This window comes from Pteropus alecto, unplaced genomic scaffold, assembly GCF_000325575.1.
Source record: "Pteropus alecto unplaced genomic scaffold, ASM32557v1 scaffold161, whole genome shotgun sequence".
NCBI classification, from domain to species: domain Eukaryota; kingdom Metazoa; phylum Chordata; class Mammalia; order Chiroptera; family Pteropodidae; genus Pteropus; species Pteropus alecto.
Window position 1 is genome coordinate 8,121,357 of NW_006432943.1, and position 17,813 is coordinate 8,139,169.

A 17,813-nucleotide genomic window follows, 5' to 3' on the forward strand; every position below is an offset into this window, starting at 1 on the left:
TCGGCCGCCACCGAGAAGTCCCGGCGGCCCCCGGCTCGAGGTCCCGGCGTCGGAAGGACGTGGCCCCCAGCACACGGGACTGCGCGTCCTTGATGCTGTTCCTGTAGGCGCGGCTGAAGGGGACATCCGGCACTGGCGACTCCGGCGTGCCCGGCCTACCGTCCCGCCACAAGGCCTCCTCCTCCGTCTCGCCGAAGAGCTGAAAGGTGCTCTGGCTGCGGAGCAGGTGACTGTCCCGCCTGGAGGGTTCGCTGCCTCGGGGTGGGTGGCCCTGGCCGCCCTCGGTGCCCCTCTTCAGCTGTTGACCACATGGCTGCCAAGAAACCTCTTCCAGCTTTGGCTCCCCGTTTTTGAAGTGCTGCTCCCCACTGCCTACGGGTTCGGTGGATTCGGAGAAACGGATATTGGCTTTTGTCTCCTCTAATTCATTCCCAGAGGTACCAGAAGTTGGGGTCATCCTGTTGGGCTTGTAATTATAGCCATAAACGTTGCTGCCCACACTTGGGGGTCTCTGGCGCCCTTGCTCTCTCTGCTCGATCTCGGAAACCTTCTCCAGCACGGAGCAGTGGGGCTTCCCGTACTGCAAACCCTGCAGAACCGAGGCGCTGCCGGAGCTGAGCCTCCTCCGGCCCAGACTGGATGTCTGCTGGTGTGACGGGGAGGGCGGCTCTTCATACCTTAGGTCTGAATTGTGGAAAGAGGCCAAGGCACTGGTTCTCCCCTCAGGCCTTGGATAGGAAACCGGCCTGTCCAGATGGCTCCTGTGATCAGGAACAGCTTTCCTTCCAGAGTCCTCTGCCTTGGTGTTGACGACACAGGTGGGCCGGACATCCAGGTAGCCCTCTTGGGCTCCCCCTCCTGGCTCCAGGCTGCTTTGCCTTCTTAGACTTTCAGGAATGTTCTGGAGAGAGGAAAAAGCTGACTTGGTCTTGCCAAAATTGCCTGATGGGCTCTGGCTTAGGCCTTCTCTCTCCAGCCTCCGCCCGCTGGCATCGTGGTCTTCTTGGAAATCACTCTCCCAAGGCTCTGAGGGCCTGGAAGCTTTCTTGTCTTCACCCACGTGCCAGGCCTGACCCTGAGGGGGTTGGAGGCTGTGATAATTAGGAGAGGATCTGTTGCTGTGGGTGCTCCTTCTCTCACTGGGATGTGGGCAGTTACCCTGGAGAGGTGTGAGATGCCTGTTCAGGGAGCTGTCCTCATTTTCAGGCACTGAAGGGAAATGGACTTTGTAGGGGACACATTTAGCTGAAGTTTCGGGCGTCTTCTCTACTGGAGACAATGAGTCATGTTCTAGGGGTTGGTAGAAGGCAAACCCAGGCTTGCTAGATCCATTTTGGTTTCCATTCTCATCGAGGGTAGCCCTCCTGTCGCAGGCTCCCAGAGGAGGCGTATATCCACTCTCCTTGGCCAGAGCAGGGTAGAGCATGCCGTTACTACTTGCCGAGGGCTGGGGCACCTGGGCAAAGTGTGGCTCCAGGGAAGGTACCGGGTAGATGCCCGTCGGCAGCAGAGGTTGGCCAGGCTGGGCCTTCTGGGTGTAATTATGCTTGGGCTTCACTGGGGGGCTGCTCTCTGGACTCTTCTCCAGCACAGTATGCAGCTGTTCCTCGATGCAGGGAGACTTCAGGGAGCCGGAAGAGTTTGCCTGAGGCCGGCAGAACCGTTTCTGATCAAGGCTAGACCAAGAGCTGGGCCGCTCTCGGTGCCGAAAGGCTGCATAACTGTCACTCCGAGCTGGGGGCAGGGGTGCGCCCACTTTAGGAGGAGGCAAGTTGTCAGGGGCAGTCTCCGAGGAACTGGGACACTGCTGGCTCCAGGATGGGGGTGGCACACCCTCGCCCCGAGAAACATTATGCCATTTATCATAGCCCTGGCCGTCTGCTGAGGCTCGGGTCTCCCTACCTTGGAGAAGCAAGGCTGAAGAGTTCACCTCATACTCTGCAGACACTCCCCTCCGGGGGTCATAAACTGTCTTGACATAGCGAATGTCTGCCTGCCTCATCCCTTCTAGGAGCCCACCTCGAGCAGAAGTGGTGTCCATGGAGCTTGAACGCTCTCGGCCAGAGACGCCAGGGGGTGGATACTCTAGGATGCTAGAACTGGTGGAGAAGGAGCTGTAAGCCGAGTCTCTCTTGTTATGGAGGTGGCTGAGCTGGTCGATGCTGCTGGTGGACTTGGCAGGGGAAAGAAGATGGCAGGGTGGGTATCCCCCACTGGGCTCTAGGCTCTCCATGCTCCCCTGGGAGCTACATTGGTCAGGGCTCCGCCTCAGATAAGCATGGTCATAGTTGACGAGGTCACTTGTAGAGGAGCTGGAAGAAAGGGAGACAAAGCAGTGAGTACCACTGAGCTGTTATCATTTAGTAGGCTTAGGCATAGGACCCAGCTTATAAATATACTCTTGTGCAAGATGTTTGGTTTTTGGAAGGGTAGATGAAAAGGGCCATATTTGGGCCTTGCTTGGCCTCCCTGTGTGTCGTCACTAGGAGTACTTGCCTAACACTGTAACCTATGTGCCTCTAATTAATCACCCAGGCTTGCTAGGGGAGGAACAGGGAGCACAGAAGAAGCCATGTGGCCTTTGAGCACAGGCAGCACATTGATTGGATTTGCTAGGTGCTAGAAATGACTGCATGTGCCAAGAAATGAGGTGGGAATGGAAAGAAGAGAAGGAGAGGAGGAAGAGTGATTGAGGCTGAAATTTTGTGTCTCTTGGGGCTGCTTGTGGGAAGAAGGGGAAAAGCTTAGTAAGAGACTAGGTGAACGGGTGAGGGAGACTGTGCATGTATATGTTTTTAGTTAATATCTTTCCTTTTTATGGAATTGAAGGCCTTACACTCTGGCAATCTTCCTGGAATCTCAACTGTACTAGAGACAATTTGTTTGTAGTGAGAAAGCTAAACACAAAGCTGAATTAGAGAGAGAGAGAGAGAAATTAAAGTCAGAAAAAGCTGATAAGAGAGGGAATGAGAGGGAAGCTTTAAGAGAAGTCTTAATCGCAGGAGTCTGTCACCTATGGATGACCTCCAAGAGCCTGAGCACAGCCTCCTTCATACACTTAGGAGGTAAGACCTTCTCATTTACAAGCTCCTCCAGGTGGTTTTCAGAGCCTAGCCGGGGGAGGGGTAATGACTCTCAATCCTGGCACTGCACACCCTAGAAAGTTGCCTCAAAACAAAATTATTTATAATTAGCTTTAATTATAAACTCAAAATATGCTTCACTCAGCATGTTGGAGGGAAGGCATACCGGAAGGAATAAGTGGCTCAAAAAGTCAAATAGCAGTCTTCATAGTTCAAACGTTTGTGACTCACTGTTCTCTAAAGAAGGATAAATTGCTGAGAGTTCTTGCCTAAGATTTTTTCCATTTTTACAGGAACGGCAGTTAAACACTATTAAAATTCATGGAGCTGTTATTATATTTCTAGATCTCATGTAAGCAAATATGGTATCTTATTGGCCGAGTATGTGATAATGCTTTATGGCTGGACTATCTCCACAGTATATGGCAAGATACTAGAAGGACCACATTCTGTCAAAACTGGTGCTGGAATTCAAGGAAAAAGCTATATTTTCAGCAACTAACGTGAAGAATGTAACTTTATCAGAGTCAACTTACTGGATGTAGCATCCTCCTTTGGGAGGGACAGGTACAAAGTCAAGGGAGAAAGGGAATAGCTCCTGAGACAGCAAGATTCGTGAAGTCAGCCCTGGCACTCGTGGCATGGCATACGTCACTGCCAGATTTTACCCTCCCACACACCCATGCATTCCCCTCAAAATGCAGAGGCTGTATGAAAAATGCATATAACATAGTTCAGTTGAGGACAACCTCATATGAACCACTTTACCTACTCTAACAGAAGATTCGAAGTGAATACACTGAGGGGAAATGGAAGCAGTAGATCCCATTAGGGCTCTTTGGCTCACCAGTCCCAGCTGGGTGGTAGAACTATTTAACCCTCTTCCCAACTGCTGAGGCTTAGCAGTTGTTCACTGAGAGGATAATTCAAATCTAACGTAGGAACACACTTAACAAAAACGAATAAACTGATGGGTTAACTGAAACACTACTGAGTGGGAGGAAATACAATCATGAACATATCTCAAAATATAGTGTCTAGAAACATGAAATCGTGGGATACATGTCATGAGATGGAAAGAGCAGAGGCAGAATAGGTTCCATCTTGCAGCTACAGGAAACTTCACTCACCAAACCTCAGGTGGAAGGCATCACATGAGGACTGTAACATGCTTAGGGAGGGCTCTGACTCTTCAGAATTCCCATTTCCAAGGCGATTGGGGAATACAACCAAGTGACATATGCCATGCTACTGAGTGCCCTGACATCACCCTCTAGGAACAAGTACTTCCACTGCTTTCTGGAAGTGGTGCCACTCCTGCTTCCAAGATGGAGCTCTTAATGGTGAAGAACTTGGAATGAAGGTCTTTAATCCTTCAGAGACGGCCTTGCTGTGAAGATGAGTGTGTCAAAGTTCTCTCTGTGGTCTGGATATTTCTCCAACCTCATTTTCTATCACTCTCCTTCTTGTTCAAAGCACTCCAGCAAAATTGGTCTCCTTACTGTAACTCAGACCCATGAAATATCTTCCCATGTCAGGGTCTCAGGGCCTTTTACTCATTGTTCCCACCACAGAGAATGTGCTTTACCTGGCTCACTCCCTTCCATTATTCAAGTCTCTGCATCACAGAAGACTTCCTGGAAGTCACTATCTAAAGAGCACCTCTTCTCTCCTTATCCCTGTTATTCTGCTTTATTTTCTTCATAGTGCTCACCACTACTTGACATCGCATCATATCCCTTTGGTTATATGAAAGAGACTTCAATCGTATCTGTAACGTTTAAGATCTGAAGCAAATATGACAAAATGACTGTGAATTCTGTGGTGGATACATGCATTCTTATAATGTTACTCTATTTTGTATGCTTAAAAGTATTTTTTAAATACTTAAAAATATAGCAAAGAACACAAAACAAGTGCATGAAAACATTTCCTAAAGTGTGCTTACAGAAGATTAATTCCTTATATATCGAATATGTTTGGAAAATACTGGGCTAAATAAGTTAAACAATTACTGCAAAACGTCTCAGTCTTTAATAAACTACTGTTCATGTGATGTTCTGCAAGGAAAATATACTGTTTTCTACACTTATTTGACCCTAGAAACATTTTTAAAAATAAGTTGGTATACAATAGTAGTTTCAGGTGTACAATATAATGATTTGACATTTGTATACCTTACAATGTGATCACCAAGTCTACTAATCATCTGTCACTGTGCAAACTTACCACAACATAATTGACTATATTCCCCTTCACCTTTCTTACCCACACCCCTTACCTGCTCCCCTCTGGCAACCATCAGTCTGGTCTCTGTTTCTGTGAGTCTGTTTTGTTTTGTTTTGCTTGTTTATTTGTTGTTGTTGTTGTTTTAGAGTCCGTATATAAGTGAAATCATATGGTATTTGCTTTTCTCTGTCTGACTTATTTCACTTAGCACAATACTTTTTAGTGACCCTAGAAACTTTTTTCCAAGGAGCATCTAACTGATTATTTTTCCATGAAACATACCTTGGGAAACAAATATTATAGGGTAGGGGCTTTTTATGTTTTGTTCAGCCCTGTACCCTCAATAACTAGAAATCATCTGAGATACAGTAGGTACTCGATACCTATTTGTTGAATGAACTAATCAATGAACAAGTACTGGTACTTTAGCATTTTGGCACTGTTATTTCATCTTCTTATGAGGGGGGCTGGACTACATGACTTTTCAAGATCTCTCTAAATACTCTAATATTTTATGACCATTGTGTGGGATTTCTGTAGGGCAGCAAAAAGACAGTGACAAGGGTCTGACAGAAAGCAGTTGAAATACAATTTCAGTGAAATTCCAGATTCAAACCAGCTTGCAGTCAGTTAAAATTATGTCTTCAGTCTCTTTGCCCCTCAAACAAGCTCCCTATTCTCCTGTGTCTTAATGAGAAACAGTTGCATAAACTTAGGAGTGAGATTGGGTTTCTGGAACTAAAGGAAGGCTGTCAGAGGGATGCAGACCCATTGATTCAGCACACTAGGCCACTAGATGCCACTGTGTTCCTCAGAAATGGACCTGTAGCATTTCTCCATCTACAGCTGCTGATGTCAGACCCTCTGAGCAGAACTCAGAGTTGGGGTGAAGCCCTTTGCCAGAACTGCAAGCCTGAGGCATGGAATGAATATGGAACAAACACAAATCATGGATGATTTGTCCAGGAATAGAAGAGAATCCACATGTCTGCTGCATTTTGGGTAATCTGAGCTTTCCTTTCTTCCTTTGTACCCGACTCTGTTTTTGTGCTGATGGTCATCGTGGCAGGGGGTGCTGTTCTGAAGCTTGGAGGGACAGAATGGTAAACAGTGCAAGGGATGACCCACCTGCCGAAACCCCTCTGGAGGTTGGGATGGGGAAGAGGAAACAGGATGCGGAAGCACAGCCTTCAGAATATTGCACTTCTAACGCCATTCTCCTGAGGCCTCTTGGAGCTCACCATAGTTACTGTAACCAGTTATTCTGAGCACTGACTGAAGTGGTTTTATTTCTGCCTTTGGGCCAGCATGTTTTTTAGGTCACAGTATGACTTCAGATTTAGGGCCTCCTAAGAACGTTGGGGTTAGAAAGCTCTAAAGGGCCCCATTGTTTAGGGGTATTTTATTAGTACACACTCTCATTTTATAAGTGTGTGCTGGTTTATGCCATTAACCTTGAAGTTCATTACCAGGTTTCACTGTGCCTCTGATAAGTCTTCAGCCTAATTATTATAATTAGTTGTCATAATTTTTGAATGCTTACTGTGTTCCAGGAACTGCACTAAATGTTGTACATTCTTTTGTTTGATCCTCACTATAACCTGATGAGATATATATATTAATAACTTCATTTTACAGACAAAACTAAGATTAAAGAGGTTAACCGATTTTCTCAGGCTCGTGAAGTAGGTGCTGAAGGTGAGATTTAAAATCTACGTCTGACTTAAAAGCCCACGCACCTTACCATTATGCTGTCCTTCCTTCACACTGTTAACCCTCACCCTCAACACCTAACCTTCTAAAGATCTTCAATACCTCAAAGCCCATTAAGCAAAAGCGCTGTGCCTGCATGGGGATGGGGGCTTCTAGGGGACCTCATCTCTGGCTCACTGGTGAGAATAAATTTTCAGGGTTATTAGGAAGGACATGGGAAAGGGAGAGTAGTGTCTGTAACAAGGAGGGTAACCAAAAAATATTATCTTTTCCTGTGGCCTGAAGCCTGCCCTAATATGCTGGGAGCCATGTCTGCCAGTGAGAGGTCTAGAATTTGCCCTTTGATTTGACCCGACACGAGTGTTAAGGGTTCTGTGTCCTGGCCTTGCTAAATGCATAACCATCCTCTCTTAGTTAAGTAATCTTTCCAGAAGCCATCCTCCATCCTCCCCACCCCCATATCAGCACTTGTATCTCATGTGTATGTAGGACTCATATTCTCTTGACCCTGCCACTTCCCTACCATTACCCTTTATCTAAGCCCTTCCAAAAAGTGATAAGCAACGGAGTCTGACTCTCTGGAATTAGAAGATGGATTCCAATCTGTGTGGGTTCCAAGGCTGTAGCAAGTGTAGGGGAGTCCTGACTTAGTTTTTTCTTTAATATGTCTGGGTGGTCAGCTTTGGCTCCCTTATCCCCAGTTCCTCTCATATTTGACTAAAGCAGAAAGAACATTAAATAACGAGGGAAGAAGTTCGTCAGTTTTTCTAGTGTGGTGTTATAATGTGTAATTGAGAAATGTCTAAGAATCAACAGACCCAATAAATATCTCAAATAGCTAGCCAGTGCTCAAAATAAATCTGTACTCCCTTCACACCAACCTAGCCCAGGATATGAAGATGATTCGTACACATATTAGGAATTTTAAGAGGATGAGGAAGGTAGTGGGTAGAGAGGTTTAATACTTGGGGTGAATGGAAGATAATGTTCTCAAAAGAGAAGAAAATGTTCCTTTCTGGAAACAGGACATTTGAAGGAAAGAAACCCCTGGGTCTCAGCTTTCGTCACTTACCTAGAATGGTAGCTCTGGGGCCAAGGAGTGCCAATCGTGCCCTGAGATATTTGCATCATGCTGGCATCTGGTTGGTTCTCCCCCAATTTGGTTGAATGCCACGAGTGAGGTCGGCCTGCAGGTTCGCTGCGCCTGAGGATACACAGGAGAGGGACATCAGTTGTATTTTCAGCTTAGTCTCTTCACCGATGTGATTTATGCATTTAGAAGCAGACTGCTGTTATCCTCAGAGATTGAAAACAAGCAAGTAAATACTGGAAAGTAGATTTTACTGCTTGTTCCTTTTCATTTTAGACAATTTCAAACTAATATTAAAATGTAGCAAACAGTATAAAGAATTCCCACATAAACCCAACTGCACTGTTGGTGAGAATGCAAACTGGTACAGCCACTAGGGAAAACAGTATGGAGCTTCCTCAAAAAATTAAAAATAGAACTACCATATGATCCAGCAATCCCATTTCTGGGTATATATCCAAAGAAATTGAAATCAGGATCTCATAGAGATATCTGCAACCCCATGCTCATTGCAGCATTACTCACGAAAGCCAAGATAGGTGCCTGTCAATGGATAAACAGGTTAAAAAAACCGAAAACAAAAAAACGTGGTATATATAGTCAACGGATTATTATTCAGCCATGAGAAAGAAGGAAATCCTGCCATATGCAACAACTTGAATGGCCCTTGAGGGCATTATACTAAGTGAAATAAGCAAGACAGAGAAAGACATACTGTGTGATCTCACTTATACGTGGAATCTAAAAAAAGACAAACTTAGAAAAACAGAGTAGAGCGGTGGTGACCAGGTGCTTTGTGGGTGGGACAAATGAGATTTTGTCCACAGGGTATAACCTTCCAGTTATAAGATTAATAAATTCTTATGTACAGATTAGTGATTATAGCAAATGAGACTGTATCATATACTTGAAAGTTGGTAAGAATAGATCTTAAGTGTTCTACTACAAAAAATAAATAACTCTGAGAGGGAATTGAGGTGGTCGCTAACCCTATGGTGGTCATCATCGTTCTGCAATTTATAAATGTATCAAACCAACATTTTGTACACCTTAAATCTGCACAATGTTACGTATCAATTACATCTCAATAAATCTGGGGTGCGGGGAAAGAATTCCCATATAACCTTTACCTAGATTTCCTACATGTTAACATTTTATGCTTTATTCATTTAAAGCACTGCAGAGTTGCCTTGGTCTTTCTTGGCCTCGGCTTATCAATATATAAAAATGGAAACAATTCCTTCCCACCTCCCGAGGAACTTTGTGCGGATATATGGTAAAAAGCTTTCCGGGGACTTTGAAGTCCTCTGTCATAAACTGATACTGGATAAATGCTATTATTAATGGTAAGAACTACATAAAAATCAGCTGCAACTTTGGGTGGTAATGCTCTAAGCTACGCAGTATAAACAATGAGATGCTCTCAAAATAGTTTCTCTTTTTGCAAGTCAATGACTTCAACTTCTAAACATTCTGCCCTTATAACAGAATTAACAAAGCTGAAGGGAAAGTGGATGTCCTTCAGACTGCAGTAGTGAAGATGAATTTGGTAAGGAGGGTTACACTACTATAGAAGGTCAGAATCAGAAGAGAGTGGCTGCGCTTTATTTTTGGTAAAAAAAAAAAAAGTGAGGTGAGCTGTCAGGTATTTCATGCTGAACACTTCTGAACTGTAAGACTGTAGGGGAATTTTTCTGCACTTTAGAAATACTTTTATGAGATCCAGGAATCCACTTTGACATGTTGAAGATAAAGCTATAAGTACACCCACCTATTTTTCTATGAAAAAATAGATTGGCTCTTGTCATATGAATGAAAAATCATTCCCCTGATGCCAATAACATTTCGAGTGTTAAGTATATCAGAATAATACTGTCCCAGGTGTCAGGAGGTTTGGGTGCTAACTCTGACTTTGTTATTAGCTTGTTATATGTCCCTGTGTAAGTCATTTTCCCTTAATGAGCCCTTGTTTATCTAAAAAATGAAGACATTAATCAAAGAGGCTAGGTTAACCTCATTTTAATCTGAAATAACTTTTAAGATGTATATGAGACACTGAAGGACTTGCCAAGAGAAACAATGATTTCAAAAAATTACATGTTTCAACTCTCTGAAGAGAGGTTATGATAAGAAAATTATCTTCTGTGACATAAGGGATATAGACACAAGATTCTCAGCAGTCAGTCAAATATTTATTGAACTGAAAGAGTCTACGGTCTTAACCACTCTGAGTTCCCATGATTAGAAATCCCTCCTGGTGCCCGAATCACACAGCCCAAAGTCCCAGAGTCAGGGTTCAAACCCGTTTACATATGACTTCAGATAGTCAGTAAATGTTACTGGTTAGTCATACAGGAAAAGCCGGGAACTTAATAAAAAAATATGAAGTCCCTTTTGCATGAGGTGCCTGGAGACATTTCATATGGGTCCAAATGATCCAAATGGGTCCAAAAGACATAAGAAGAACGAACTGTCATTTTCCTGCTCCATGTTCTGACTACTTAGTGAGAGGAGTTGGCAGGGCTCCCCCACCTTGTAGTAGGGTGCTAGTCCTATGACTAGGTACTGGCCTTGAGAAGCTGATAGATGTCACTGAATAGTGATCTTAGCCTAGGACCTGAAGGTGGTAGCACTTAGGATGGCTCTCCAGCAGCTTCACCCCCAAACTGTACCTGTCCATGCCTAGCTGAAAAGACTGGGGCTGAGAAGCCTTTCCCACTCAAGAGAAATGGACAGGCAGTGGCAAATTCCACGGGCTCTACAGAAAGCAGCTCCCTCTTCCAGTCAAGGAGATGAGGCGTGACATAATGTTTACCAACAATTTCAGCTGTTTCAGAGAAGCACTCTCTCCTGAAATCTCAAAGGAAAGAAGAGAAGGTGCCCTGAAGTACAATATAGTGACCCAGTCTTTCTATCAGTTGGTACACCTCCTTCATGAAGGATCAGACACTTTCCTGAAAGTTCTGAGTCAGACTTTGAAGTATAAAGAGACTGTAAATCATAATGAAGGCATATGGAGCGGTTTCACCTACGTTAAGTGGTGGTGGTGGTTGGGGGGAAGCAACAGCAAGGTTTTATTTTAAATATAAGCTAACCAGATCTTTCTTCGTTTTTTTTTTTTCCCTCATTCATTCAGGGGACATCCATAGAGACTTTCTATATGTCGGCCACTATGCTGGCACTGGGGATACAAAGAATGATAAAATATCATTAGACTCAAACAATTCACAGTACAGTAGAAGAGACAGTATAAATACAATGTGACTGGTTCTGTAACAGAGACCTGAACAAGATACTTGGGGGGTCACTAAGATTGTGGGGTTGGGTCAAGAAGCCTTCATTTTTAACTAAATTATGAAAGGGGTGAGAAAAGGAAGGGATGGATATCCAGGTAGAAGAAACAGCATGACAAATGCATAGAAATGTGCAAGAATACAGTACATGCAACTCAGAATAGCCAGAGGCAAACAGTAAGAGGAAGAGCAGCAGATGAAGGTCAAGAGGCAGGAAAGGTCAGATCTTAACATGCCTCACTAGATGGTTTGGACAGTTTCCCATGGAATTGGAAGTCACCCAGAACCTTAGCCATGTTCAAATTTGAGTTTCAGGAAGACATCAACAAGAAGAATAAATTTGAGAAAGATTGGAGGCTATTCAATTGGCTAGGGTAAGAGATAATGAAGGCTGGACACTAAGGCAGTGGCAGTGAACTTGAAGAAATGATACATCTTAGAGCCATGAGGAAAAATGCCCAGCCAGTGACCACTTGGATGTAGGTGGTGCAAAAGAAAGTATAGTCAAAAAGGAGGGGGCGGCCTTCATGTTTCTAGAATGGTAGTGTTCTTAACCTATATAGAACTATTAAATGAGGCGGGGGTAGAAAGAGGGAGCAGGGAAACAGAGTGAGGGCACTGACCAACTCACTCTGGGGTGAGCAAATGTGAAGTGCCTGTGGGATGCTCAGGGGAGGTGTATAGTATGCAGCAGGGTCTAGAGGGCTGAAGTCTGGGCTGCATATAGAAATTCAGGAGTCACAAAACGCATGGTCTTTGAGAGAAGAGACACTGCTTGGGGAGAATGCATAGGGAGACAAAGGAACTAGTTTAAGGATGGGTCTCTGAGAACTATCACAATTTTGGGGAGCTGGGGAGAAAGCCCAAGGAGGAGTTTCCAGAGAATTAGGAGGAAAACTAGGAGACTATGAGAGTTTCACAGAATCCACAGTGGGGAGGACTTTCAATTACTCCATCTGCTATGGAGAAGCTAGTCTGATGAGGGTAGACGCATGTCCACTGGATATGACAACTAGTGAGTCTTTGCAATGGGATGACTGGGCAGAAACCTGATTCTGGTGGGGTAAGAAGTGAGTGAGAGAGAAAATGGAGACAGCAAGGCCTGCTAAATCATTCAAAAATTTGTGCTGAGGGAAAGACAGTGGTAGCTAGGAGACTATTTGGGACCAGGGAGTGAAAGGTTTTGTTCTTGCTGTTTTGTTTTAAACAATGAGAAGTATGAGCAAGTTTATATGAGAAAGAGTGCATACAGGCATTGCTGAAGATACAGGACAAAGGGGATGACACTCCTTATGACTCATGAGGAAGTAGGAAAGGACGACATGACATTCTAGAGGGCACGTGGAGGGTATAACCTTACATAGGAGTAAAGCCAGTCCCACGGAGATGAGAGACAGGAGGAGGTAGGATGTTGATGCTCACAGCATGAAAAGGAGAGGATGGGAGGAAAAGTGGAAGGGACTTCACACCCAATATCCTCTATTTTCATTATGAAGCCTAGAAGAGGGAAAAATGAAATGGCCGATGTGGTGGTTTGGGGCTCAAGGGACATGGTAAATGAGGTCTAGAAGAGCTGAAACTAATTGATATTTAAAAGAATAATGACTAAGATATGGTCTTTGCTCTTAAGAAGCCTACATTCCGGTAGGAAGACCGAATAAAGTAATTCCTTTAGGAAGTAGTAAATCATAAATAATTCTTACTAAAGATAAAATAAATACCCAAGACTTGCAATGCCAAGACAGGGAACCCAAGCTGGGGCGCTTTTCTCTGGAGGAGATTAGAGAGGTAACTATTTTCCCTGGTTGGGGTGGGGCTCATCAGGTCTCATCGGAGTAATTTAGAAACAAATCAAAAGGTCCTAAAAAAAAAAACACCTTTTCTTTTGTTCGTAGAACACATGTTGGGAGAAATCTTCAGAGATAAATCTTTGTTTTATAAGAGTTTTCCATATGTACAGTTAAGTGATGAAATGAGGAAAAAGAACAATGAAAAAGATGACTGAATTAGAGCCCACCGGCTCTCATACCTTGTTTGGGGGAGTATAAAGGACAGTTTGGCAATGTAACAAAAAATTAAAAAAATAAATAACATCTATCAAAAGATTAAAAAACAAGTCAGTGTGGAACATCTATGTAACGGAATATTTATGTGGCTATTAAAAGAACAGAATAGCTCTATACATGTTGATATGAAGATATCTCCAAAATATATGGTTAAGGTACAGAGCTGTGTGTACAGTATGCTGCAGTATGCAGGGGAAAATATACATAGTCACCTACACGTTTATTAATGTTAAGAGTATTTCTGGAAGGATACTTGAGAAATTAGAAACAGTGGCTGCTTCTGAGGAAGAAAACTTATTTTTCATTGTATTTCCTTTTGTAACTCGAATTGTGGGCCATTTACATGTATTACCCCTTAAAAAGCAAAAAAGTATTTTAAAAATAGCTTCTCATTTTAAAAATATACTTCATGTATCTTGAGATAACCAAAAAAGTCAAACAGCTGTTTATTGACTTTTTCAATGATGCAAATAATAAACATTCCTAAAGAGCACAGTCTGCTTTTACATTTTGGGATCACTTTGATCTTTAAAAAGATAAAGAAATATTTTCCTAAAGTACATTACATCACAAGCATATCAATAAGAGTCAAAGGACAATTTAATTTTTAAATTGAGCAAACTGTTTTGTGTGTGGGCGTAATTCAAACAAAGCCCTTTTGTTGCATTCCTAACCACAAACCAGGAAGCTTAACTGCGTGGGATGGGTAGGCTGATGAAACTGGAACTAACAAGTGACGCGATGTCCTTCTTAGGTGATTTTGCCACAACACAGAGAGATTCAGGAATGCTAAGCATATTTCTGAGAAATCTACAATAAAGCAGTTCAGGTATTTCAAGCAGTATTCATTGATCACCTACTATGTGCTTCGCACCTCGCTGAATTATAGTAGGAGTCCCGGGAGGTCACAGATGACCTCGAGAAGTTTATAACCTTGTTGGGGTGTCTTTGATGCAAGAAAAAGTGCTAAATAGAATCAGAGTATTATTCATTCCTTCAAAAAATATTTGACTGTCTACTGACTGCCAAGCATCAGTCTTGGCACTTGACTCATATTTATCACCTAACCTTTAAACTATGTTTATGATACAGGACTGTGAATTAGAAAATGAGGTAAAATAAGACTGTCCAAAGTTACAAGGAGAGTGGGGACCAGAGCTGATATTTAAACTCAGGCTTTTGTTCCCTGAGCCTGTGCTCTTAACTTCTAAGCAATGAACCATATAAATGAGGTGGGGTGGGTAGATTACGGGGACAGACAATAAGCAAGTAAGCAAATAAACAGGATATTTCCATATAATCTAAGGGCGCTGAAGGAAATAAAATTGGGTAATGTAGGAGTGTGATGGAGGGTCCCGCCTAGGTCAGGGCCAGCCTCTTTGAAGGAATGCATTTGAAGATTTAAATGATGAGAAATCATCAACCATGCAAAAAGCTGGGGGCAGAGAATTTAACACGGAAGAAACAATAAATGCAAAGACCTTGAAGTGGGAATGAGTAGGGGGTTTTCAAGAATCAGAACAGAATGGCCAGAGCCTTGTGAGTGAAGAGCCGATGGTGGAAGTCATCAGATCAGACTGGGTTTCGTAGGCTATGGAGGTATTTACGATACAAGCACCGAGAAGCTCACATGCTGCTGGTGATCAAGAATGGGGTCTGAAGTTAGCCAAAAGGTTTGGTAGTAGAGTGGGACTTTAATGCCCTTGAAGGAATGGTATGTTTTGGATAAATGGAAAAAGTGACAACCACAACTTGGAAATTAAAAAATTCTAAGAGCTGGAGTTAAATTTTTTTTTGTTTTTGATGCTTTTCTTTGATGAGCTGTTATGCCTGAGACTTTGCTCTTCAGGGAGCACTAACATTATCAACTGGGCATGAGTTGAAAGTGTAAGAATACAAAATACCCTCAAACTATTAGCACTACCAAATAAATCATATTTCTTAATCCGCCACCTGCCTACCCATCCATCATTGGATCACTGTACAATGCTATAACAGAAAACAAATCCGCCATAACAAGGTTCTAGTCTAACCCATTCCAAAAACAAATGAGAAAAAATAAAATATATCAATATATTCTGTAAATTCTGTTTCCTAGGGGTTTTTTTTTGAGGGTTGCTACTATTTTTCTATTTTTCTTCTATTTAAAAAATATATCAAATACTTCACCCAAATATAAATGTATTCAAATTAATATAAAGAACACTCAAGTGCTGATCACCAAAATTTATCAATCTTAACATTTCTCTCATACTTACCTCAGGTAGTCTTTTGAAGAGGTTTAATTCACATAGTTAAAAAGATCAAAGCCATTGAGAGAAGTCATGCTCTCCATGTTTCCCAGGCCTTCTGCATTTCCCATGCTCCCTACAGCTAACCCCTGTGGTGAATTTCCTGTGTGTCTTCTCCAGATTTGTTATGCAAATAGAGGCAAATATGAACATATAATTTCATTTCGCCCCTTTAACAAAAGGAACCAAATGTGTTCTACTCCTTGTTTTGTTTTGTTTTGTTTTTTGAACTTATCAATACATACTGGAAATCATTCTATAAGCAGTACTTAGAGCTTCCTCATACCTCTTTTTCCTTTTAGCTGCCTAGTATCCCATCGTGTGCCTATGTTATATTCATTTAACCAGACCCTTTTTGTAGATGCTTTTTGATTTCTGGTCTTTTGCTATTATAAATAATGCTTCTATGAATAACCATGTCCATACACTGACTTCTATCTACACCAACATATCTGCAGAAATTCCGAGAAGTTGAATTGCTGGCTCAAAGTAAAATTCACTTGCAATTTTGGTAATTTGCTAAATTGCCAAATTACAGCATCCCTAACCTCTGGTTTCTATGACTACTGAGGCTATACCTCAGACTTTTTGGATTCACAGAAAAATCTAACAAGCAAAGTTTTCCAAAGCTTTTATAATTGCCTCAATAATATCTATGTCTTAAAAAAAGTGGTTCAGTGGGTAGAAAAGTATGAATTAAGTAGTATAATCCCATAGCAACACATAGTTCTTTCTGAAAAGAAAAGTTCTTTTTAAATGTCACATCCTGATAATATGCTCTGGGGACTTTTGGCTTTGACAATGGAATCACAAATAAGAGGGAAGTCTGCTAACAGACTTAAGACTCTAACATCTAAAATTTGCATAAAAGGTAAAGAAGACCTTTTCTGTTAAAATACTTTACCCAATTCCTCCATACTTGTCTCAACATCCTTTCACTATTAGTTTATTATATCCTTCCAATCCTCCATTCTAATTTTTTTTAAAAGATTAAATTTTATTGATGACCACACAAAACTATTACTATAAAAGAGAGAGGGACTAGCAATGGGGGTGGGTATGTTTTATTTAGTTAATGGATGATCGTGTTGAAATGTTCATCTTCTCAGTATTCCCCGTTCAACACTTCTCCCCTCAACTGACACAGAGGAACAAGTCACCTCTCCTTCCCACACTTCAGCGTCTGCATATAAGTCATGGCAGAAATTGATACAAACTCTGACATCTTTGATCTGTAACAGCATTCATCTTTGTCTTTCGCTGACTTTCAAACTCAATTAAAACAATAGCATAGCATAAAGAATAGCATAAACTATCAGTAAATAGCTTTTTCTTCTCAACTCTCAATTTGTAACTACACATTTGTTAAAGAAAGGAAAGAGGGACTGGCTCTTACCAACTTCCACAGATTATCACATATAATGATTTTAGAATTTTCTTCTCTACTACTTCTCTGTGCCATAGAATATGTTGCTAGACCTTCAAGAGGAGAAATCACTTTCATGCTGGTTTGTTATCTTCCACACACAGACACATGCAGACACCCACAAACATACTCTCATGGGCCTCGAAAGGGCCAGATAGTTACAGACAACTAGAAATATCGTGTGTGCCCTTGAATTACTGCTGTTTGTTTGTTTGTTTGTTTTTGAGAAGTTGCTTGGGGGCTCTCCCAGAAGACTCCTGGTGGATGCATTAGGAGCAGCTCAGTAGGGCCCAGTAAAGGGTGTGCTGTGCATGGCTCTTCCCTTCCACTGTGTGGGCTGCAGGGGTGAGGAGCGGGAGAAGGGTACCCAACTACCACAGGTGAAAACACTCCTTAATGTATAAATCTGCTAAAGATGTGCTTTGAGAGTTTAAAGGAGTCCGAGATACCAAGGTATTTCAAAATTAAGCTAAATAATTTTTATACAATCTCAAAGTATAAATGAAATTTCATTTGCCAAAACAAAAGGTTTTTTTGTGATGCAGAAGCTTTACCTGTATGCAGTGATTTTTTTCCAAACACCACTCTATTAAACAAAAACAAATCTCCCCCAACCCCCCCA

The 17,813-nt window shown here is 42.3% G+C and overlaps 1 protein-coding gene across 1 annotated transcript in view; it reads right to left on the reverse strand.

Annotated features, from left to right (window-relative positions):
- SHROOM3 (shroom family member 3) overlaps positions 1-17,813 on the reverse strand; it is a 123,503-nt gene that overhangs the window by 32,199 nt on the left and 73,491 nt on the right. The window contains exons 3-4 of the mRNA XM_025043791.1: positions 8,098-8,229; positions 3-2,312 (exon numbers count right to left, since the gene is read on the reverse strand). Of these exons, the coding sequence (XP_024899559.1) occupies positions 3-2,312; positions 8,098-8,229 (2,442 nt within the window). The remainder of the gene's footprint in view (positions 1-2; positions 2,313-8,097; positions 8,230-17,813) is intronic.